At 40.1% G+C, this 25,972-nt stretch overlaps 1 protein-coding gene across 7 annotated transcripts in view; it reads left to right on the plus strand.

The window, feature by feature from the left end:
- Positions 1 to 25,972, plus strand: part of PLCB4 (phospholipase C beta 4) — a 411,772-nt gene that overhangs the window by 243,433 nt on the left and 142,367 nt on the right. For 4 of the 7 annotated variants that reach the window (XM_082358984.1, XM_082358985.1, XM_082358986.1 and 1 more), the window contains one exon: positions 9,670 to 9,768. In XM_082358984.1, coding sequence (XP_082215110.1) covers positions 9,685 to 9,768 — 84 coding nt within the window. In that variant the 5' untranslated portion in view covers positions 9,670 to 9,684. Of the gene's footprint in view, positions 1 to 850; positions 9,589 to 9,669; positions 9,769 to 25,972 lie in introns of those variants that run through there. The other 3 variants (XM_082358981.1, XM_082358982.1, XM_082358983.1) reach the window with 2 other exon arrangements.

Genomic DNA, 25,972 nt, shown 5'->3' on the forward strand with positions numbered 1-25,972 from the left:
GTCTCATGCCCATCTCTGGTGTCCACGCTGTTAGCCGCGGCTCATGCCCGACTCTGGAGCTCGTTTACGTGGTGCTCTGAATCCTCTCTCCTCAGGCACCGCGAAACAATGGTCTCTTGCCTCTTCGGCAGCTCCAGACTTTTTCCCGGACTCCCTCCCGGCTAGCTGTGGCGCACCAGCCCCCTTCAGGCTGTGTTCACACAGCCAACCCCAGTCCTCTCCCTGGGATCTGACCTCCCAAGCTGGAGCCTCAACTCCCAGTCCCTGCCCGCCCCAGCAGGTGAGCAGACAAGCCTCTTGGGCTGGTGAGTGCTGGTTGGCTCCGATTCTCTGTGCGGGAATCTCTCTGCTTTGCCTTCCGCACCCTTGTTGCTGCGCTCTCCCCCGTGGCTCCAAAGCTTCCCCCCCTCTGCCACACCCTGTCTCCGCCTGCAAAGGGCCTTCCTAGTGTGTTGAAACCTTTCCTCGTTCACATTTCCCTCCCAGAGGTGCAGATCCCGGCCCTATTCTTTTGTCTCTGTTTTTTCTCTTTTCTTTCGCCTTTCCCAGGTACGTGGGGGAGTTTCTTGCCTTTTGGGAAGTCTGAGGTCTTCTTCCAGCGTTCAGTAGGTGTTCTGTAGGAGTTGTTCCACATGTAGATGTACTTCTGATGTATTTGTGGGGAGGAAGGTGATCTCCACATCTTACTCTTCCGCCATCTTGAAGGTCTCTCCCCGTAATACTGTTAAGCCAAGGACTTAACTAAATATTGAGGAAATGGAACCTCAGAAAGCTTCATACTTGCTGCTCTGAACATCTGACACGGAATCCTCCTTCACCAATATTGGTCCCTAAACCCGGTCCCTATTAATAAATAAATATACTTATTATGTATTTATGATGAATTTAATAGATGAATCATGGCAAAGGCCTTAAGTTTCTTCAGTTCAGAATTCCTTAAAGACTAAATCCAGCACCACCATAATCTGTTTTATTTCTAAACATAAGCATACTAGAAGTTTCAGAGTTAATACCCAAGTTTTAGTCAGTATTATTAAGTAACTCCTTCCTAAGAATCAGTTATAACTGGTGTGTGTGAGGTTCCTGATGTACAGTCAAGATTTTAAATCTTGAAAGGAAAAGAACATGTTAGAGTTTTATGTATTAGTCTCTTCCTGGTATTTGTTCTTGCCAGGAATTCTGGTGGAAAACATGGACATAAAAATTGATTTATGTGAAAAAAATAATTTTAATGTCATCTTCTCTTTACTTTCAACAGCATTTTTCTTGAATATAAAAATTATAATCACTGTAAATGTTAAAATACAGAAAGTGTTAAAAAAATTAAAATCACCTAAAATTATGTCACCACAATGTAACTACTGTTTGTACAATATTTTGCTGTATATTTTTCTTGTCTTTTTCCTCTATTAAAAAGTGTGTGTGTGTGTTTGTGTGTGTGTAAGGAACGTGTACATAACATAAAAATTTGGATCATACTTGCAAACAATTTTGTAACCAGCTTTTTTACTTGCTTAATAATATATTGAGAGCATTTGTATTTGCTTGACAAGAGTTGTGAATATTTTTAGAAACTATTCTAAATTTGCTCTTGTTCAGCAAAGAACTATTCATTGAAAGCATTATTTTTAATGGGCACAGAATATTTAAATACTATCGTATATGTAACCAATTGCTTACTGTTGCTTATATAAAGATGACTTTTTTCTCCCATAAACAGCACAGCAGTGAGAAAGTATCTTTGTACATAGATTTTGTATACATTTTCAAGGCTATAGAAATGTATTGCAAAATTCTTTTTCATCAAACTATACAAGAATGCCCTTACCTCCAACCCTGGACATTGCCTATTATCATTTTCTTAGTCCTGCACCCTTTATATGCTTTTTAAAAAGGTTATTTAATGGCTTGATTAAAATGGAGTTATTTTTAGCAAATGGAGAAATTATCATTAATGATGCAATATATCAGTGTCAAATTAAATTCTTACTTGAAGTAAAGCCATTTATTTAAAGGCTCTGGATCATCTGCTGTAGCTGTACTTCTGTTTTTAGAAATATAAGGATTACCTTATTTAAAGATTGAGGAGCAGGACGTTGAAATGTGCTTGATGGAGTCAACTAATTGACTTTTCGTCAGTGGAATTTTTATCCCAACCCTCTGTGTTCTGGGAAAAAATGTTGGTTGTTCTCAACATGGGGTCATTTAAGGCCATGAGTTATTTGGTTTAATGGGATTTATATGGTTGGATAGGGAAGGGATTAATTCTTTATGGAACTTTTTTGTTGTAAGGTGGAAGGTAAAAGGTAAAAGTTTCACTTAAGAAAATCCATAACTGAGCCATGGTGCCTGTTTGTTTACTTGAGAGCTGTATGTTATCAAGTGGAAGCAAGCACTTTTTCAAACGAATTCATTTGTTCACAAATAGAAACAAAAAGTGGAGAATGTCTTGGTTGGCTTGGGGGAAGCTGCAGGGTTTATTTAAAGTTCGTATTTATTGCTGAGGTGCAAAACTGTTAAATGGCATTTGGATCCAGGGGAAAGATATACTATAGAAATTACTTTTCAAAGGGGCATTGGAATAGGACAGGAGTTATCTGAGTTCATTTCTAGATGACATTCTATTCTACTTTTCTTTCTGTCTTTCTTCGATTCAGTTGAACAAACACATGTTGAATGCCCGTCCCTCAAGGTAGAGCTGTCCCTTCTCCTTTTCAGATTGATTTGGCAACTTGCTATGCCCAGCTTCAGTGGGCCCACTGTATTTGTTTCCTTGAGCTGCTGTTAAAAAAGTTACCACAAACTAGTGGCTGAAAGCAGCAGAAGTTTATTCTCTCATAGTTCTGGAGGCCAGAAGTCTGAAATCAAGGTGTCTTCAAGACCACACGTCCTCCAGGCTGGAGAGAAGAACCCGTGCCTTGCCTCTTCCAGCTTCTGGTGACTGCCAACACTCCTTGACTTGTGGCCGCATCACTCCAATCTCTGCCTCAGTGGTCACATTGCCTCCCCTTTCATCTGTGTCAAATCTCCCCCTGCCTCCCTTTTATAAGGACACTTGTGATAGCATTTCGGGCCCCCTGGGAAGATCCAAGAGAATCTCTCCATCTTCAAGATCCTTAACTTAATCACATCTGCAAAGTCCTTTTTTGCTATATAAGGTAATGCCTATAGGTTTCAGATATTAGGATATAGGTATCTTCTGGGGGCCGTGATTCAGCCTGCGATACCCAGGACCTTAAATATACCTGATCTCGTGTACATCCCCCTGTCTGCTCTCTACCAGAACATGAGGCATAGGTCCAGAAACAAAAAATTATTTGCCAAAGTTTTGACCCAACTTGCCTGGGAGAAGAGTTGACTCCATAATTGAGCTAGCATATCTGGGATAGGTAGTCTGGTAAGCTTTGAAGACCACCCTCTAGCCAGGGAGACCAGACAGCAGATCTAAAGATGCGGGGCAGAGCAGACCAGCAAACAAAGAGCTGCCCTTCCTCGGTTCACCCCAACTGAATGGGTGAGTGGATGGAAAGCCATCTTCTTGGGTGATGGGCACATCCTCCTTGAGTATTTGGAACTCCACAGCCGACCTGAGCTCCCTGGTGGTCCTCCCCACTAACGCTTTCAGTCCCTCATCGTCTTTAAAAGGAGCTTTTTGCCACTTGCTCTGAAACAAGGTCTTCTAGGGACTCCCCCTCTCTCTCATCCCCTCCCTGCAACCCTGGGAGTTTTTCCTCTGTAGCCAATGTAACAGCTAATCCATTCCAGTTGCGTAAGAATTTAGAAACAATGAGACTATTTAAAAGCCCACTGGCCTCCCTCCAGTAGCCGCTCAAGGTGTTTACTCTGGAAAAGGTACTGAGTTCTATATCCATTCTTTGTGTAAATTCTCCTTTACTTGCCGTGTTCCTTAAGAAGGACCCTTTCCTGTGGGCTCTGTGGGGTGAGGTAATGTTCTTCCAGGAGACAACTGAACCATGAAGTATCTTGTAAATGAGACCTTAGAAGGCCAACGAGAGAATTTGAGGAGAGGAGACTTTGGCATGGCAGTGAAAGCGTTTTGTTTTTTGTTTGCTTTTTGGTTTTTTATCAGTTAGCTGTGGGTGGAGCTTTGAGATCATTGCAAAAAGAGTGGCCAGTTCCCCGCTCCCTGACTTTTAAAAGAAGTAACTATTTGTCCCTTTAATTTTTTCTGGAGTCATTTGGATTGTGACACATACCTCATTTATTCCCGTTTAATAATCAATTACCTCGATCAAACTGCTATTAAACATGACTGGCTGGGCCAGTGTTTTCTGCTCTGCAGGTCATAGTTGTACCATCTACATAAAATAAGCCAGCCGCTGGCCCTAATGCCAGATCTGAGGAAGTATTTCCGAGACAGTTCAAGGAGCAGTCCCCCTTCCCCCAATCCTGTTTAAAATTGGGAAAATTCAGGATACTCCAATGTCATTTTTCTGAAATGCCACTTAACTTGTTCAGAAATCCAGAGCTCAGGAAAAGTAAGCAGTGAGATGAGCTCCTACCTACACTGTCAACCTCTTTAGAGATTAAGGTCACAATTACCCTCCTCTTTGCATTAGCCCCCACCAACATCCTTCACATAATTAGACCATTATGATGGAATTAGTACCCAAGGTAGAATGAATATTTTAGTAGTAAGGATAGTAGTGAAATCGGAGAAACATCATGTACTGAGGACATCTGCCATGTGTCCTTTTACTGAAAAGATCCTGGGAGAACCGGAGTTAAACCAATGAAAGATGATACAAGTTGATATAAGCTGTCTTTTAATTTCATTTTTGGTATGAGCATTTCATATCACAAGCCCCTTGTTGCTATTCCCTTTAAAATAAAACCAAAGGAAATATTGAAAAGGATGGTTGGCAGGAGTGGAAAGATCATAGAACACATAAAGGCCTGCAGAGGAGAGGTGTTTCGCCCACCGGGGAAGCCACCATGTTGTTTCTTCATCCTTCTTTAATGCTAACACTTAGGTCCCTGTAGTTGACTCATCTTATTATAGATAACTGAACAACACACCCATGACAGCCTGAGGGGGGTCTGCAGGTCCGTTTTTCGATGCAGATCTGTTTTACGACATAGAAGACAGGAATGCATATCATTGCACTAGAAGCTTGCTTTGACACTGCCTTGGGTGGAGGGACTGTGTGTGTGGACACTGAGAAATAGGCATGGAAAGACACAGAGAGAGGCAGACGAAGAGGAACAGAGAAGCAGAGAGAGAGAGGAAGAGAGACCCAGTCACAGCCATTGTGGGAGACTGAGACATGGACCAGCCTACTCACGGATGGACTCTCTTCTCCCATTGGCATGGCTTGTCTGCCTTGGCTTTCCATGCGAGGCCTTGGTACTGATGAATAGAGGGCTGCTTCCTGCCTCAGTCTGGGCTGGTTAGAATGCCCTTCATGCTTTCATCAGTTTTTAGCCTGGTCAGGAATAAATATTGGATGAGTTTCTCCTTCAAACACCAATGGTTGCCATTGTGAAGAAGCTATCTTGAAACGTGTCCTAATGTGCTCTTCGTCTGCTTTAAATTATTTGGGACTAAAGATTCATGCGTTTGCCTATCTGTGTGATTTCAACTTTTTTTTTTTCCCTTTTGAAATTTGCATTCTTTTTTATTTACACAAGCAGCACATGAATGCAGGAATATATTCCCATAATAAAAAAGTCCAGGACAGAGATAACAGGAAAGATATCTTGACTTTCAGCCCCAAGCTTTGTTCCCTCCCCAGAAGTAAGCAGAGTCATAAATTTGCAAGGTTCTTTCCAAACTTTTTAATAATTTATTTGTATGTATGAATATTTACCTAGAAAAATATATAGTTTTGCCTTGTGTGTGTGTGTGTTTTTACTACACTGTTCATGTCATTCTGTGGCTGTGTATTTAGGTAAGTGGTGTCACACTGTTCCTATTCCATATCATTACATGGCTTGCTGCAAAAACGTGGTTTTCATGTAATGGTATGTGTTAGAGGCTTTTCACATTCAGCTTCACATCATCTTGTAATGTGTGCACGTATTAGACTTTGCTCCTTAGTGAATCACATTGATTGTTTTCAGTGTGGAAACATCCCAAATTATTCTTTCAGTAACTTTCTGGAATAGATTGGTTTATATTTTACCAGAGGTTTTTCTCTGTGAGAATAAGCTCTAGGGTTGGTTGGTTGGTTGGTTGGTTGGTTTCTTAGTAACCCTTTGTGGTGTCGTTGTCAGGGTCTGATAAGGGACTTGTGAAATGAGTTGGGTAGTAACTTTATTTTATTTTATTATTTTATTTTATTTTTTTATGTCCTAGAAAAATGTAGGTACACAGGATTTACCTTTTCCTAGAAGATTTGGTAGAACTCACCTGTAAAACCATCTGGGCCTAACCTTTTATGATTTTTTTCAATTTCTCCCAAGATCACTGGTCTGTTTAAGCATCCTGCTCATTTGTTGAGCCAAATTTATTTTAACTTTGAAAAACATCCACTTTAAGTTTTCAAATATTTTGGTTAAAGTTATACATAGTATCTCTTATGGTGTTCACCTTCTCTCTGTATTTACACGCCACCTTTCATCATGGATATTGTGAGTTTACGGTTCTTCCTCATCCTCCTTCCTACCCCAACTCTCTCTCTGTCTCTCTCCCCAACACCTGCCAAATTTTATCTAATATATGCATATTCAGAAAATAATTAACTTTTACCAGTCATTGTTTTACTATTTGGGGTTAGGTTTTAATGTATATATAGTACTCCCATCTTTCGTTTCTAAGAAGTTTATAATTTCTGCTTTGACTATTCTGCTCAAGTCAAGAATTATTTAGAAGTGTGTATGTTTATGTTATGTTTAATTCCTATGTGTGTAGGTTTTACACACTCTCTGTCATTAATTTATAAGTTGGCCTAGTCATGGTCAGTAAGCATGACCACTGTAATTTCTGACTCTTGAAAAGTACTGAGATTTTCTCTGTGGCCTAATCGTGATCAGATTTTGAGGTTGTTTTATGTGTTTGGGGAAGCCAGGTACAAAGAGAGATTGAAGGAAAGATATATGTGTGTGGGGGGATGCTAAACTCATTAAATAATATATTTAAATTATGTTAACTTGAGTCATTTAAATTGTTTTGGTTAAATTTGTGTGATTTTCAAATCCTCAGTATTCTTCCATTAATTTCTGAGAATCATTATCTCCTAATATGTTTGTGATTTTGCCTGTTTCTCTTTGTATTTTCAGTTTTTCAATCTATGTTTTGATGCTGTGTGGTCACATATCTAATGTTAATGACTTAAATAATTTTGATCACCCCTTCTCTTAATATGACTTATCACTGTCTCTTGCTTTTTTCCTTGATGTCTATTTTGTCTAATATTATTAGTGTTACATCTGTTCCTTTCCCAGCGTGTGCCTGTTATCTCTTCTTTTCATCCCTTCATTTTCAAACTTCCTATATAGTTTTTATTTTATAAATATTTCTGGTAAACAACTATAATGTTGCCTAATTTGACAGCCTCTGTCTTTTATAAGTGGATTTAGCCAATTCATATTTATTATAGTTAGTAATATATTGTCATTTTACTTTGTGTTTTCCAGTTATTGTGTGTTCTTCATTTTTTCCCCTCCCTTCCCGCATCTTTTATCTGTTTCCTTTTTAAAGGAGGCTCACATTTCTTCATTCTATTTTTTCCCTCATTTATTTGCAAGTTATACTTTCCATTTAAAATTTTCTATTAGGAAAATTCTTAAATTTTTAACACTCATAATTGATCTTCTATTTTTCTGCCAATATCTAGAGTTTTAACGACCTATATTGCACTTCCTAAAATGTTTTTTACCTCCCTTTGTTCCATATTTCCTTCCCTCCAGCACCTACCTGTGTTGATATAATCTGGAATTTGGATGCTAGATTGTAATTTCTATATATTTTTCTTTTCATTTTTTTCTTTTTGTATAATACATAAGACTTAAGAGTAAAATTTGTCTCTTTTTAAAACTTTTTTCTTCTTTCTTTCTTCCTTCCTTTCTTCCTTCCTTTCCCCTTCCTTCCTTCCTTCTTTCCTTCCAACCTTACTTGCCATATCTCTTATTTTTCTATATTTCTTTTTCTTCTTGACAGAATATATAATACATTAACTCTTTCAGAGTAGGTTATTAAACCTTTTTGATACCTTGAAAGTCTGTAAATATATCTTCTCCTAACAATTAAACCATTATTCCATTGGTCACAGAGTTTCTAGTCCACAGTTACTTTCCCTCAAAACTTTGCAGTTATTGCTCCGCTGTCTTCTCATGTGTAATACTCTGATGGTGTGCCTGATTCCATGCTGATTTCCATTCAATTCTAAATTGTCTTCTCTCCATGCATCTCTGAGAAATTTCATAACTTCTCTTCATATTGTTTGTTCTTAGTCACCTCAAGGAATGTTTAGGCGTGTGTATCTTTTTCCCCCGTTTATACCTACTGCATCACTGGATTTTTTCACACTGAGAGCACAAATATTTAGATTTCAGAAATGTTCTTCTACTACTCCTTTAATTGTTCCCATCTTTCCGTTTGCTTTACTTTCTCTCCTTCTAATAGAAGACATCCTTCTATAAGGTGGCTTTTGAATCTTCTGTTTCCATTTTCCATCTCTCTAAATTTTTCAGTCATGCTTTCTGTTTCTTTTTGTGTTGTATTCTGTGAGAATTCCTTGACTCAACACTTCATATGAATTCTCTCTACAGTGCAGGTCACCTATTTATTAGGAGTTTGACTATAACAATCTTTTTAAAATTTCTAGAATCTGTAGTTAATTGTGTTTTGGGACAAGAATGCACTCTTTCCTCCCTCTGAGGATATCAGCCATCCTTAAGTCAAAGTCAGATTCTGTTTGTCCTGTTAACTCTATATTCTTGGGTGTAAGTTCTTCTATTTACTGTGTTTGGTGTCTGCCTTCCGTGTTCTTTGCATTGCTCAAATATTTGGTGATTCTAATTGGTGATCTTTTTCATTTAAGACGCCCTGTTTACAGTTATTGCATGCACACCATGGTGCAGGATGCTAAGAAGCGTGGGTAAAAGGAACACCCAGTTCTTCCTAAGTGTAGGCAGCCACTCTGGACAATGCCAGTCTCCCTTCAATGTCATACTCACTGCCTATGCTACAAAGCAGACATTCTATTGTTCACTGCATGGCCCAAGAGAGGAGGGGGTGAGAGAGGGCTAAAGAGAGGACCAAGAGAAATAAAAATTACAACTACTCCTACTTGATTCTACAGCCCCATCACCTGTTGACTCCCCCTGGCCATGAGCTCATCTTGTAGTGGAGGCTTGTAGAACCTCTCGCTCTTTGCAGCAGTCCTCTGCTATATGTAGGTTTAGGTGTGTGGTTTCTTTCTTTTATCTGATGACATCAGATTTTATATATACATAATTATTTTATAGGATTTGAAGAGGAAGGGGGAAGCTTCCCAAACAATCACCAAATGATCACCAAACAACCAGGAGAAGGGATTTCAGGGTCAGATGAAGGGAAGAAGAAAAAAAAAAGACAATTTATGGACTTAGTCCATGTGTATGAAGAAAAGCTTTTGCAAACACGTAAATATCAAATGACTAACCTTTGATCTTCACTTGTTTTTTAATTGTGTTCACTAATGAGATACCCTTTTTCATTTTCAGGTCTTAAATATAATCATGGCCAAACCTTATGAATTTAATTGGCAGAAGGAAGTTCCTTCGTTTTTGCAAGAAGGAGCAGTTTTTGACAGATATGAAGAGGTAAAGAAGTATTATTAATCGTTTCTCTCAAAACATTCTTATAATTATTTCATTTTAATCACAGTATTGAGTAAATAGTCTTTGACATAAGTAAGAACATCCTGGAGATTTATAAGTTGGAATAGTTGGAAAGAGTCAAAGTTATGAGATATAATAATAATGATAATGATACTATAATTTACTGAGCACTCTCCCTGTGCCAGATATAATAATAATGATGATCCTATAAATTATTATGTGCTTACTGTGTGCCAGACAACTTTCTAAGCACTTCCTGTGTATTATTTGTTCAATTCCTTATAATAAACTTATAAGATTGTTGCCATTATTATGCTTGTTTTACAGATGAGTTTCATGGAGTAATAGTTTTTGCTTAATGAAATGCTTCTGGCAGGCTTTCCTCATAACACTTTCTATTTGTCATAAATGTAGTAGTGATTGGACTTTGTGCTGGTCACGTGCTTTGCTCGTCTCATTTATAGACATCAGTTTGACCAAAGCTTTGCGCGCCTCTGCTTCTATTATTTATTGCTTGTGGCCTTGCAAGGTGGCGATGGCTCCTGGCTTTCTAGAAACCAGGGGTTTGGGGCCACCAGTCTGTTCAGAAGGTTTAGGACGGAGAGTGGAATCCTCCTTTACATTGTTAACGTGTTGTTTTTCTTAAGAGTTTACTTGAATTTGAGGTGACTTGTGGAGGGGTGTGTGTTGCCTCTAAGGCGAAGTAAGATGCAAAACTTGTTCAGACTTCATGCAGAGTCACAGTTGGTTCCTTTCAAAATCAGTGGAATGTATGTGGCTCATCGTGGTGGCCTCCCAGGTGTTCAGATCATCAGGCCTTTTCGTGAGGTCTGTGGGCTGACACAACTCACTAACTGGTTGACTTGGTTTTTCCAAAATATGTATCATAATACTCTCTAGATTTATACCATAGTTGTTTTGTGTAAACAGAATTGAGAAAGGCAAAGGATGGACCCAAATGTGGTCAGTATCCTTCATATTGAGTTAAAGTGTTGTGGTGAGAGCTATCTATACTACTGAAACTTTACTGCTTCCCTGAAAGAACAGCATTCTGCTATAAGAAGAAACAAAACAATTTTCTACCACCTGGAGGCAACCGCTGTTAACTCTTTTGCAGTTCTTCTAGTCTTTTTTCTAATTGTTTTTCCTCTTCCATAGTTGTCGTCATAGAGTAATCTTGAAAATACAAATCAGAACCTCTTCTTCCTCTATTTAAAATGCTTCCATGACTCCCTCTTGTAGGATAAAGGCGACTCATCAGAATGAAATACAAGGTCTTCCATAATTTGGGTCCTGCCTAATTCTACAGCCTCATTTCCCACCAGTTTTCTACAAACACTCTCTGCTTTAACCCTAAGAATACACTTAAAATTCCCCCAATAAACTATTCTATTTCATGCTTTGTGCTTACTGCTGCCTTTTCCTGAAAGGCACTTATCCCTCCTTGTTTGACAGGAAAACTCCTATTTATCCTTCAGAACTCAGATGAGAGAGAAATCTTTACTCTTTGATATCTCCCTTGACCCATTTGATAAGAATTGATCACTCCTTTGTGCTACCACTAAACTACCCTTGCACATACTACACTGCACTCACATTTTATTTAATGTTTTTGTCTTTCCTAGTATACTCTGAGTTTCTTGAGGTCAAGGACCATATTTTACTTATCTTTTTCTCTCCAGGGACAAGCAGAATGCCTACAGTTGCCAAATTCACTGTAAATATCTAGTATCAAAAGGGATTTTAAAGGACATGGACGCAACCTAAGTGTCCATCGACAGATGAATGGATAAAGAAGATGTGACACGTATATACAATGGAATATTACTCAGTCATAAAAAGAAATGAAATTGAGTTATTTGTAGTGAGGTGGAGAGACCTAGAGTCTGTCATACAGAGTGAAGTAAGTCAGAAAGAGAAAAACAAATACCGTATGCTAACACATATATATAGAATAAAAAAAAAATGGTTCTGAAGAACCTAGGGGGAGGACAGGAATAAAGACACAGATGTAGAGAATGGAATTGAGGACAGGGAGAGGGGGAAGGGTAAGCTGGGGTGAAGTGAGAGAGTGGCATGGACATATATACACTACCAAATGTAAATAGATAGCTAGTGGGAAGCAGCCAAATAGCACAGGGAGATCAGCTCGGTGCTTTGTGACCACCTAGAGGGGTGGGATAGAGAGGATGGGAGGGAGATGCAAGAGGGAGGAGATATGGGGATATATGTATAACTGATTCACCTTGTTAAGCAGAAACTAACTAAAGCAGAAACTAACACACCATTGTAAAGCAATTATACTCAAATAAAGATGTTGTTAAAAAAAGGGGGGGATTTTAGATACAATTGATTCCAACTCAGTTTGGTTTTATTATAGTTTGTTCATTTTCTTGATAATTGAAATGGTGAGAGGTCCTTGAGACATGTGTGGAAATCTGTACTTCAACACATTCAAAATATTAGGGTAAATCATATCAAATTTTCATCTTTTAAATTAAAAATTATCAATATCAACAAGTTGATAGAGTTCAAGCCAAATGCAAAGAAAGTGTGCTTGACTAATTTTGTCCACTTTACACAACTTGGTGAAGAAAGCCAAGGGCTAACTTAGAGGCATTTCCAAGCCTTTTCTCCCAGGTAAGTCAGGTCTAGGTTGAGTACCAGCGCCACCACGATGATGGCCATTGCCCTTCATTATAAGCTGGCGAGTGACATCTCTCCCTGAATCTGCTAGAGTATCCCAAAAGATTTGTGGTTTTCTGAGGCAGTTTCCCAGGCTCTGGAAATCTATAGGATAATTAAAAAATACTTCCTGGCTTCCAGTTCTTCAGAGAAGGTCATTTTGAAGACATTAAATGTAATCACTGGCTGAGTATCTCTTCTGCTGTCATATAAGCAGAAACCAATTAGAGAAAGAGTACTTTTTTTTGATAAAGTGAAATGTGATTTGATGAACTGGAAGTTTATCATCATTGAATCATTTTTATTTCTCATGTTTTTTTTGGTTATTAATCATCATAACTCACTTATATTTAGAAAATACTGATGACTTGCACTTCTAAAGGCATTTACTTTTCTTCCAGGTTCCTCTGAAAATGAGGTAAAGCTAGAAGGAAAGAAATCTTAACAAGTATTAAATACAATCTCGCTAAGCTTTCAACTTTCTTAAGTGCTGTTTTACTAGGATTATAAGCAAAAAATTTTTAGCTTCATAAAGTAAATAATGTCTCTTCATAAAATATATCAAACTGGTGTTGACCTTAAAAATAAAACAGTTATTTTATCAGCAAAAATGGGTTTATTTAGGAATAGCAGAGGAGTTGCAATTTGTGACAAGCAAGCTATAGCAAAAGCCATAGACAAGTCCATAGAACAAAGGAGAGGAACATTATTGTAGAGAGAAAAAGAGGAAGTCAGGAGGGGTTGTTTTGAACAAAAATCCGTTGGAGAAAAGTGTGAGTTCAGGGAGCTGGCAGGTTACTCAGAGGCTGAGTTGCTGGGCTAGTCAGTATCTTGTGGGAGATGCCATGCACGTCTTTTCCTTTTGGGGGCCTGTAATTGATGATTCTTTCCTATTGATGATTCTTCTCTGAGGTCTTCAGCTGACAATTCTTCCCACAGTTGATGTCCAGTGGTACCTTGTGAGAGCTCCTCCTTCTGGCTTCCTGACTCCATTTTAGTAAGGTTTCCCTTTATTAATTTTCAAACCAGAAAGCCAAATAGTGTTTCAAATGGGGCTGTAGCCAGTTGTTCTTATTACAGTTGACCTTTGTACAACACAGGTTTAAACTGCGTGGTCCACTTTTATACGGATTTTTTTCAATAAATACCTACCACAGTACCACACAATTCGCAGTTGGCTGAATCAGCAGATGCGGAACCACGGATATGGAGGGTTGACTGTAAAAGTTATATTCAGATTTTCAACTGTACTGGGGTTGGCAGCCCTAAAACTTCACGTTGTTCAAGGTTCAACTGTATTTCCCTATCCTGTAAGATTTAGTTCTTTGGAGTCACGGCCATTAAAACATTCAAGGCACCAAATATAAGCAGAGAAGGTTTGTTTCTACAGTTTTTTGCCTGAACAGCAGGGAGAAATGACAGCTGACAGCAAGTGGGAGGAACAGGAGTTATAGAAAACACAACCTGATCATCCCAAAAGTGCCACAGCAAAGGGACCATTTGTGAAGGGGCATAAACACCTTCAGCACCATATGGCAACTAACATTATCATGACGGTCTGAAGGATTGGGTAAACATTAAATTGTGTTCCACATATTGGTTTAAAGAAGGCAAGGAAGTGTTTTAATCAGTGGGTGAGCATTCACTAGGTCAGAAAAAAATAGTATTTACTAGCCACTGTTTTAAAAATATGTATTATTTTGCCAATAAATGCAACTAGTGCAACTGTATTTAAGCATTATTTTATTATTTCTGCTGAGGGATTTCTTTTGAGGTAGCCCAAAATTTCAGGAACTGCAGCCTGCATTGTAGGCTCTGATTGTATTCTCCTGCCACTTTGAAAGCTGTTTTTATCTAACTTTACTTGACTTTTAAGTTACTTACATGAAAAATATATTTCGTTTCCTAAGTGGTACAACAAGTGATGTAAAAATCTTTAGACATTTTTCTATCACAGAGGAGAGAAACAGCAGTGCTTTTTAACACACATGCAACCCAAATGCCTCTAACTCAACGGGCAACCTGATTTGCCTTTCATGTCCTTATTAAAGGGCTGAAGACCCCATCCCCTGGCTATTCAGGGCTCTCCCCAGCCTTTCCTAGAATTCCTAGGTGCCTACAGCTGCCTTGTGATCACTCAGCTCCTCAATGCCTTCTTACTTCTCTGTTCCCAGGACTGTTCCCTGCTCTAGTTTATTTCTCTGCCTAAACCCATTATATCACCGAACCTCAGGAACAAGGATGTTGTGTGAAATAGGCCTTTATTAAAAATTTGGTGGTAGCAGAGGAGAATTACAGCGTGCAACAGGAGACAATAGATATCATGAGGAATAAATTTCAGAGGTCAGCCGGGGCAACAGGTGTCTCTCTCATTGCCTTCTTTTTTGCCCCACTCTTCCACCAAGAAGCATGTTGCTGTTTCTTTTCTTTTTTGATCTCTCCCTCAGAATCCTTTTCTAATACACCCTTTTCCTTTTTCCCATATGCCTCTTATTCCAATTAAAAACAAACAGACAAAAAAAAAAAAAACTCCCTCTCAAACCAAGGAGGAAAATGGGAAATTCTGGTCCCTTCTCATCCTGAGCAGTGTGGTTCCTTGTCCAGCTGAAACTCTCCCGTCCAGACTCTCCTGAGACCTCTGCTTTTGCGTAACTTTGAAGGGCAACGGATATACTTAAACACACAAAAATTTTAAAGACCTTTCTCCCTTGAAAGAAAAAGTGGTTTGTCGTCCTTCTAGAGAAGTGGTCACCAGCAGAACTTTGAAGTGATGGACATGGTCTGTATCTGGGCTGCCTGTTACCACATGTGAAGAGGATTGTGATGCACAGTTGGTAATCTCAGGGCTTTTTCCCCCACCTGTGCACAAAATCTAGCCTGCACTTATTTTTCTTAGAGTGCAAGAGTTTCTCTTTAGCAAAATTAATTCAGTTTGGCATTTGGAAAACAAACAAACAAAACAACAACAACAACAAAAGTGACCAGTGTGACTGAGGAACTGAGGTTTTATCTTAATTAATTTTAATTAAAGCTTACATAGCAACATGTGGCTGGTGGCTCTCTTATTGGACAGCACAGTTTTCTAGACAATTAGCTTAAATTACAACCAGATTTTAGAATACCATCCTCTTTCCCCAGCACGCAGAAAGAGTTCTCAGTTTGCTTAACTGGGGTCTGCAGTTTCATCAGCCACGTCTTCTTAGTGGCAGCCAGAGCAGAGATTTGAATGTTTTATAGCTGACTCCCCTCCCCCCCACCCCACATCCCAAGTCCCAGCTTGGGTTGGGCTGCCCCTTTTCCTCACCTGTGGGATTTTGTATCTGAGGCAGGCTGCCGGGTTGGAGTGCCCTTTTCTGGCAAAGCCTTGGTCTTTATTACTAACCCCCCCCCACCAAACTCGCCATCCCCAAACCTCTCCTCTGCACACACACATAAACGGAGCCCCTTGGTGCTCACAACTGCCGCCAGGAAAACAGAAACAGTTATGGTAGTTGCCAATCCCAGAGGAATATGGAAGTACAGCATCAATAAAAGCTAAAGTGAGGCCAAGTGGGACAGGCCGAACTTGGCCTCTTTCCAAGGCAGTTCTGAAACCAAACTGTAGGGCACTCAGTGAAGCTCCAAAAGGCCCAGGCACCCTACATACCCCAGGCTGCACATCAGTGAAGCAAACAATTTAACAAGTGTAATTTGCAAAAAACTAAAAACACATCCTCATAGAAAGTATTTTGACTGTAAGATTTATTTAGCTCCTCAGTGAGGACACCAGCAGGATGATAAGTCTAGTTGTAAGAGCACTGGAGGAAAAGAGGAGAGGAAAGCTGCAACAAGCTTTGTCAGTTAGATACAAAACCAGTTACTGCCCTGGAGGGTAATAAAACCGTAACCCCTGAGGTTGTCTTTTCTACCAGACGCAAATCACATGCATCCCTTATAGAACAAAAAATGGCTGCAACTTATCTAGCTAACTTCAGAAAATCTGGGCCCTAAACTACAGTAAATAATAAGTCAAACAAAGGGGCATTCTTCTAGAGAAATAAATCATCCTTGGATGGGTCTCTAGACAGTGTTCCTGTATAACGTGGAAAGGATACATAGCCATCTTTTTATCTCATTCCCAGTTTTGGGTAATTTAAACTCAATTGTACCCACAGAGTTAGGATATCCAGCTCAAAAAGTAGAAAGTTGAATTGTAGCACATTATTTGTATTTACAGTGAAAGATACTTACAGAGTCATCATAATGATAATAATTATGATCATATTTATTAGTCTTTCAATGTTTAGAGTCAACCTAATGGTAGACAAAATATTTAATTATTATTGACAAAACAGAATGAAAAATCTATTAACTTTGTCAGTGCAAAGTAAGGGTACAGACAGATCTTGGAAAGGAGAACTAGTTGGAGACACAGAGGAAAAACCAGAGGCTTAATATTCTCAGTGGGAGGAAATGTTGATAGTTAGTTGACGGTGCATGAAATAGAGGCTTCTGTCTATTATTTAAAGCCAATCACAAAACCAAAAATAATGTGATTTCACATTTGGAAGGGAGAGGAGGAAAAGTAGGGAAATGAGTTAAATGGAGTTCCATTTCTGAGTTGTTATCCTAAGGAACCTATCAATATTACTACGTGTGCCTGGTGGATAATTAGTTCAGTTATTCGCTGTCTTGCCATGAGTCCTGCTTTCTTCAAGCTCCAGTCCCTACTAGAACTGGACATTTAAAACAAAACAAAAAATGTGTTATATCACTTTATTGTCCACCAAGTTACATCCAGATGTCTTGGTTTGATACTGCAGGCCCTCAGCATGTGGCCCCAGATGTCCTACCACCCTCACCCCTGTGCTTTCCCCCCACAGTCACATTGTAATGAGGAAAGTGGCAGATTGTAACCCTTGTGGGGTGAGGAGACCAGGGTGGGCAGTGGGTCCAGGGGACTGACTGAGGAGGCCTCAGAGAGCAAGCCCCCTTCGGTCTGGGTCTTGGTGGGTGAGTCCACTAGCGGATCAAAGCACAGCTAGGATGAGGGGACAGTCCGAGCTCCTGCAAGGGCATGGGTGTGGGATGGGGGGAGTGGCTTGTCTGGCTGGGGTAGGAGGGCAGGTGGTGAAGGCAGGAGCTGCAGCTGCAGAGATGAGCAGTGTCCCACCATAAATGCTTTACTTTCCAGCCCAAGCATTGGCACTAGATCCTGAAGGCTATAGGGATCCTTCGATGGATATTTTTTAGCAGGAAAGAGTGAGGTCTGAATATGACTGTAAAGTGGGTCTGGCTGATTAGTTGTGTCTGGGAGGGTAGAGGTGGGATTGAATGGCTGGATAGACAGTCATTCAGGCACATGGGAAATAAGAGGAGGGGTGGAGGATGGAAATGAATTAGAGGATTTTCTAACCTGGTGGATGTAGAAGGTGAGGGAGAGTAAGAAGTGTAAAACAAGGTTGGGATTTCCAGCCCAGGAAGCTGGGTGGGCTCTGATGCTGGCAAAGAGAATGTCAGAGAAGGGGTAATTAATGGATGTGCTTATGTGGTTCTTCTTCATGAAATGAACGGTACTTATCATTGTATGTTCTGTTGTACCCCAGAAGCATTTTGCATATACAGAAATCACATAAGTTTTAGTTAAAAATAAACTGCGCAAAAAGAGAATTGACAAACATAGTAAACTACCCAAGAGGATGAACAAAGGGATGCATTTTGTTCCTTCCTCCGTCCTCCACTCCCAGGGCTGCTGTTGGCATCCTGGCTGGGGTGGGCGTCGTGAATAGGGGCATGGTATGAACAGAAGTCTGAGAAGTAGGCGGAAGCCTCATCGCGTACAGCAGCAGTTCTGAAAGTGTGGTCCCCAAACCAGCATCAACAGCATCACCTAGAACTTTATCAGAAATGCAGGTTCTCAGGCCCATCTCATAGATGAATCAGAAACTCCGAGAATGGGCCCAGCAGTGTACATTTTAACTAGTCCTCTAAGAGACTTGGATGCACATTTGAGTATGAGACTCAGTGGTCATAGGACCGGGATGGGGAGCTTGGATTTCTTTCTGAGTGTTATGGGAAGCCATTTTCAACAGGGACTGACGTGATCTGGTTTACGTTCTGGTGACAGTTACTTTGGTAGCTGTGCAGAGAATGGATTTGTAAGGGGCGGGGTGCAAAGTGCACACCGGAGGTACAGAGTACGGTTAGAGAACACCAGAAGTTTAATTTAAGGAAGGTGAGCTGGAATCTTAGTCCTTCCTTTTTCTTGGTGTATCTCTACAGGCAATTTTCTTAATATCTCTGTGCTAGAAAAGGGGAGCTAGGAAGGTAGGTGGGTCTGAAGAGTATGTATTATATTTCGTCTAAGGATCCTATGATTCTACACCCACCTACCTTCAGTTACCTCTTTCTTCATCATCATCTTGTGACTTCTTCCTCATATGGTAAGAAAGGTGTGGCCAGAGCCTGAGCACTTAATCACTTAATCACGTTGAAACAATCCAAAGCTGCAAGAGCTAGTATCAGCCGGGGTTTTACAAGAACTCCTGGGCCTGTTCCTTCCTCTAGACCAGCCTTTGAAATAACAGTGCTAATAACGTTATCTGTGCTCTCAGACCCCCAAAGCTTAGAGCCCATTGTCGTCCAAGCAGGAGGTGTTTAAGGAAAGGTCTGTATGGTTTGCAAAATTCTGGGAAGTAAGTGGACTTGAAGACAAAAGACTTTGATTTGAGCCTTGACCCTGACATTTACAAGTTATGACCTTGAGCAAGTCCTTTCACCTGCCTTAGTGAGCTTAGTGGGCTTCTAGGGGCAGAAAATTGTGGGATGGTAAATACATGGTGAAACTAATGGAAGATCAGGGTTATTTTAAGTAAGGTTTGTACAGACACATCTTGGTGCTGACTTTCTTGTTCATGGCCACAACACTCCCTGGAGGGGGGCTATATGGAAGTCTTTATTTCTCAGAAGTTTCTGCTTTAATTAGATAAGGGAAGCTCTGACCAGGTTTCTTTCTGCATTTGTTAATTCTCAATTGCCTTCGGCTCAGAATAATCCATATGCAAAGTGGCATATATTGGATGGCATGTTCTAATTCCCTTCAGTGGTTTAGGACAGCAACCATTTATGTAGTCTTTCAATCTGTGGGTCAGCCATCTGGGCTGGAATGGGCACACTCAAGTGTTTGCTGGTCCAACTGGGGACTGGCTGATTTAAGATGGTCTTAGCAGGACCCTCTCGTCTCCATCCTACCTGGTCTGTCATCCTCCTGCAAGCAGATGGAGCTTGTCCTTTCCTGCACACAGCCGAGTTTCTGCTGCATGTTCTAGACCAAAGTAAGTGGGGACATTGGGAGGGGCTGCAAGGTCACCTTGTGAGCAGCGAGATTCAGGGAGGGGTGAAGGAGTGTGTCCCTCTCTGCAATCAACCACGGTTATTGTAGGTACTCTTTATGTAATCAATCATCTTGCATTGAAAAGGCACAGAACAGGGGTCAACACACTTTTTCTGTAAAGGACCAGATATTAAATATTTTAGGTTTTGCAAGCCATAGGGTCTCTGTCACAACTACTTAACTTTGTAGCGCAAAAGCAGTCATACAACATTCAACAATCCGTAAATGAATGAATGGGCTGTGTTCCAAGAAAATTTTATTTTCAAAAACAGGGCTGTGGTCTGCAGACACCTAGTTTAGAAGACGAATAATGATACATAGAAATGAATAACAAATTAGTTTGGATGGTGATGATGATACTTTCAGGTAATTACTTTTAGCTCAGTCATTTTCCCTTATGAATATATTATTAAATTTTCAGTTTAGTCATCCTCAATTTTGTTCCCTTTTCTCTATAAATGTATTGGCTTTTGCTGCATAATCAGTTATTCTTGTCTAAGATGCTCCAGTTTTGTTTGTTTGTTTCTGCTTACTCTTCTCACTTTTATGTTTTTTCCCTCTCTGTGAAGTTTCTTTGGGTTTACATTTCTTCATTTCTTCACAAAGGTAGAAGATAACTCTATTCCCTGGAGGAATAGAAGCATCTCACCCATGAAATGGTGTCTGAGTCAGTCTCATGGAAAACTCTAATACTTGAGATTCATGCTGTTCAAGGGTGCAGGAAGGACTTATTTGTGGGAAGATGAGACATGCATCCACTAGGAAGCTAGAGAAGCAAATCCGGGCTGGCATTCGATTTACAAGGAGCTGGTGAAAACAAAATGAAGCAATACACACAAAAAGAAAGTGTATAAATAATGAATAAATCAAATATAAGGAGCTAGCTGAGGAGTACTTAGGTCTCTGGAGTATTACTGCTATGCTAAAGAATTTAGTTAAAATTCAGTGGCTAAAATGACAGTGCTTGCTTTTTTTTGTCTTTAACATTTGTTTTTAATTGAAATATAGTTGATTTACAATATCATGTTAGTTTCAGGTGGACAGTGCTAGTTTTTTATTACTTTTGTTCTACCTGAGTGTAAATAGGAAAATGCACAATATCTGCTCCTTCAAATCTTGTCTATAGCTGCAGGGGAGCAGGAGCTCAGTGGCTGTGGTCAGGCATCCTTTAATTAGGGTTGATAAGTGCAGCCTTGCAGATCTCCAGCCTGATGGCGATGGGGCCCAGAGAACATCCTGGCTGCATTCTGTTTGGGATCACACTCTGTTCACACGTGTGGCCTGGCCATTGAATTAATGGAGTTCATTCAAGTGTGAACAAATGAACAGTCAAATGAAATATACAGCATATTTTAAAGTGAATCATTTTGAAGTCCCTTCTCAAGTAAGAAAATGGCATTTTTTTAAACTCAGTTTCATGTGAATGAATTCCCTGCTCCTAAAAATGATGATAAATGTTTTCGTTGTTACTGGTTTTGGTTCTTTTTAGGGAGGATGCTTTTCAGTCCTTATGTTCTCAGAGAGACTGCAGCAAGTGGTCTTGAAAAGCAGGGTTTTAGTTCCCTGCCCAGAAATTGAACCTGAGTAGCCTGGATGTAAACTAGGAATTCTAGCCACTAGTCCCCCAGGGGCTAAAGGCTAAAAGCAAAGAGGCCCTGGCTCTTGCCCTATTTGAAAACAAGAATGTTTCAAGGAGACAAAAAACTGTAAAATCAGGTACAAAATTTATTATTATTAGCACAGCACAACCTGTGGGAGAGCACACAGGGAAACTGTTTATTTAAGGCAGAAGCAAGGCAGAGACGCACACCCCAAGAGAAAGGGTGTGGGCGTCCTCCCTAATGAGGAGGAGTGCAGTAAAGAGGCAGTTAAATCGTTTATATAGGGCAGTTTTTCCAGGTCGTTGTTTACCTTGGGCCAATCATCTCGTTTCTTTTCCACACCTCACCTGTCCTAGGACCCTCTGCAACATGCATGCGCGTGTTTTTGCCAAGATGGATTCCAGCACAGAGGCCTGTGGGAGGTTTGAGATCACCTATTATGGGGTGGTGCCCTCTCCCTTTTGGGCCTGGAGGAGCCTTTCTACGCATGTGCAGTCCAGGGAGTTCTCCTTGACCTCAGGAGTGGTCATCTTATCTCTTTATTCCAGCAGAGCTCAGCTCCTGCCATTAACTTTGTCCTTGGCGTGTCTAAGGAAAACAAAGCTCTAATTTTACTTCACTTGGTAAATACCAGCTGTCCAGCCAGGGCCCATCTACCTCCTACCTCACTTGCAGTAGAAATATCTGCCACTGTGAACCCTCACCAGGTGCTCTACAAATGGTATCATTGTGTAAATGCTCTACAGACATTATTTCATTCAAGCCTCCTAAGAACGCTGTTGTTAGGTGGGTCTTTGTAACCTCATTTTACAGATTACAAAATCAAGGCTTAACATGGTTAAACACCTCACCTGAGGTGACATAACTGTTCACAGGGTGAGCTGAAAGATGCCATGCTAGCTAGCCTGCAGTGGTTCTCAAAGTGTGATCCCTGCAGCAGCCTTAGCTGCACATGCAGAACTTGTTAGAAGTGCCAATGACAGGCTCCACCCCAGACCTACTGAATCGGGAATGGAAACTGCAGGTGGACTCCAACAGTTTGTGTTTGTTTGTTTGTTTGTTTTTTAACATCTTTATTGGAGTATAATTGCTTTACAATGGTGTGTTAGTTTCTGCTTTATAACAAAGTGAGTCAGTTATACATATACATATATCCCCATATCCCCTCCCTCTTGCGTCTCCCTCCCACAGTTTGTGTTTTAAGAGCCCTCTGGGTGATCCTGATGCAGCTCGAATTTAAGAACCACTAGGCATAGGGCAAGGGAAGGAGTTTTAGACTTCCTTAGAAGGAAAAAGAAAAAAAAAAATTAAATCCATTTAAAGTTCTTCACAACTAATCTCCCCAAACAGGCAATTCAGATAAACAGGGGAAGACTGTTCACTAAAAGAGACTTTTCTTTTTCCAGAGGGGTTGAACCTATTAGATTTTATTGAGCTCTTCTAGGTGCCAGGCACAGTGCTAAGCACTTGACGTCAGTCATCTCTTTAAACCCGCAGGTGGTTGCGAGGATTAAATGAGATTGTTTTCCACATTATACAGGTGGGGAAAGAGAAGCTTAAATCAGTTAAGAAATTGCCTACTACCCAACATGTAATCACGGACAGAGCCAGTCTCCAGAACTGATGTATTGATGAAGAGAACATACAGGAAGCACAGCTATCAGTACGATGACTTGACATCTTGGAATGGCTGCCATTTGCAAATGATGGGGTTCAGAATATGCCAGCCCCAAATATGGCACCTTTAGTATATTGAATACTTTAAGGTGAAGGAGTTTGAGAAAACAGCAGAAGCAGGAAGGTCAGTCTGACCTTCCCATCTACTCCCCTCCTCTCCTCTGAAACAGGTCCTAAAACCCACATGTGAGAGGTGTGCTTCCTACTCCTGGACAAAAGGGACATCCTTATCTTCTGAAGAAAAAGGGGCTCTGAGAAGAATTTGAACAAACAGGCCTTCTGAAGTCCTCCCCTCCCAGTTTATTACACTTACCTCATACTCCTTGACTCTCATATTTCTCCACAACTGTCTACTCTTCCGCAAACCCAGCGCAAAAATACTCAAGCTTAACTGTTCTAGTCCTCATTTTCTTATAAAGGCTCCCAGGTCACCTAAAACTTATATTAAATACATTTATATGCTTTTCTCCTGCTGATCTGTTTTGTCAGTTTAATTTTCATACCCAGCCAGGGACCCTAAGTAGGTCAAGGAAATCGTATTCCTCCCCCACACAAAGAAACATTTTTTGGGGAAATATGTATGATTGAAAAAAAAAAAAACAATCTACCTATTGAAAAAAAACTTTCTGAAGTTCCTTAATGAAGGCTGTTTAACTCTTTTAGTCACCGATTTGCTTTATCTATTTAAGGCCATAATTATTATATTACTACAGCCAGGAGTTCTTAATTGGATTCTGCTAAAGAAATGAGGATGGGCAAAAAATTATTTTTCATTTATTTGCCCCTAAGAGCAAATAATTGCCTCATAAGCAACCCTAAAAACACTAATACCGCTACCTTAGAATCAGTGAAAATCAGCATTTAAGGATAAAAAAGTACTAAGCAGGACTTTTTTAGTCTTTACATTTTGGGGGGAGAAGACCCCACACAACTAGATAAAATGTACTATATGAAAGGAATATAACATTTCCTTTCTTTACTTTTTTTTTTTTACATTTCCTTTTTTTAATGAAATCTTTTATTTACTTTTAATTTTTAATTTTTATTTACCTACTTATAAAATTTTTTATTGAAGTATAGTTGATTTACAATGTGATGAACTTATGTTTTTAATTTAATTTTTATTTTCTATTGCAGTATAGTTGATTTACAATGCTGTGTTAGTTTCAGGTGTACAGCTAAGTGATTCAGTTATACATATACATATTTCCATTCTTTTTCAGATTCTTTTCCCATATAGGTTATTACAGAATATTGAATAGAGTTCCCTGTGCTATTACATTTCCATTCAATCAATAGAAATAGACATAAAATATCCTCAGCAGGGAAACCTGTCTTTTAATACTGAATATTGATTCTGATAAATTAATAAGAAACACATGGTTTTTAAACTGCTTATTCTTAAAACCATAAATAGTAGGCAATTGCTCTGAAATCCTGCCTCATCAAAACATTTAATGAAGCGGATGGGCTGAGCTAGAATAGCTTCCCAGGAATGTAAGCCAACATACTCTTTCTACTTAAGAGTCACCCTGAGGACAGTTTTGCTGCTGCCTCCAGTGCTTTCCTACTGTGGATTGTCTTCTTCCAAGTACCTAAAAGGGCAGATGATTCTCTCAACTTTGGTGAGATGCAAAAAGGAGCCTAGTTTTTGGATGCTCAGCAGAGCCAAGTTGCCAGGATATTGTTTGCAAATAAAGGGTTTGTACTAAGTGGTATTTAGGGTAAAATCTTTGCCAGAGAACTCTTTCTTGAAGAGTTTGAAGCACACATAGTTGGTTAAGGGCATGGGTTTGGAGTTAAACAGAAATAGCTTCCACTTGGGCTTTGCTGCTCAAGAGATGTGACCATGAGCCAGTCTTAAACCCACTAGGCACTAAGCCACAGCTTCCTTGTCAGGAAAATGGGGGTGATAATACCTACCTCACAGAGCCATGATGAGGAATAAGTAAGATGGATCTTTTTACAGTGTAAGTTGGAGTATACCCCTCTTCTACTTTAAACCTTCAGTGGCTTCCTACCTCATTCCAAATAATTTCCAGAGTCTTCCTTGTCCCCTTACAAATCCCTTACACAACCCATCACTTCATTGTCCCATTGATGTTCCCTGGAAGTATTAGACACAAACCTCAGGGCTTTTGCACTTGCAGCTTCTGCTCTGACTGCTCTTCTCCATGTATCATCAGTTCTCCTGGTTTACTTCCTCACTTCTTTCCAGTTTTCCTCAAAGTCACCTCATCTAAAGAGGCCTTCATCATCATCTTACTTAAAAAACGCATGTGCCCGTGCACACACACACACACACACACACACACACGCACACCCCTTACCCTTTAGATTTTTTTATCTTCGCATTTATCAACTCCTGATATATTATTTATTTGCCTGTTGTTCATTGCCAAAGTCACACGTAGAATATAAACCAAGAGACAGATACATTGTTTTTATTTACTGCTATGTCCCCAGCAGGGAATTCATTCATCACCTCACAGACATTTAATAAGCATCTCTGATGATCTAGCAATTCCTTGGTTACATATCTGGGACTCAAATGGATTGTTATTTAAATGGTTCCTAATTCGTAAGGACTTTTAAGGGTCCTAAGAAACTGGAACTGGAGCTCCTTTAGGGCGATCTGGAGAAGGGTTAGCAAGAGATCCCACCTGTGGCAGCCGTGGAGCTGTGCCATTTACATCTCCCTCCAAGACAAAACTGTCACTAGGAGTGCAGTCAGTGGGACGGCCTCCGCTGCAGCATCCTCACCCCTGCGACGTTCAGCCGAGGCTCCCAGCCCATGAGTGACGTGGCAGAGACTGGAGCCGGCCCTTTCCTGCCCCGGGTGAGGCTCCTC

This window comes from Balaenoptera borealis (genome assembly GCF_965194805.1).
Source record: "Balaenoptera borealis genome assembly, chromosome: 16".
NCBI lineage: Eukaryota > Metazoa > Chordata > Mammalia > Artiodactyla > Balaenopteridae > Balaenoptera > Balaenoptera borealis.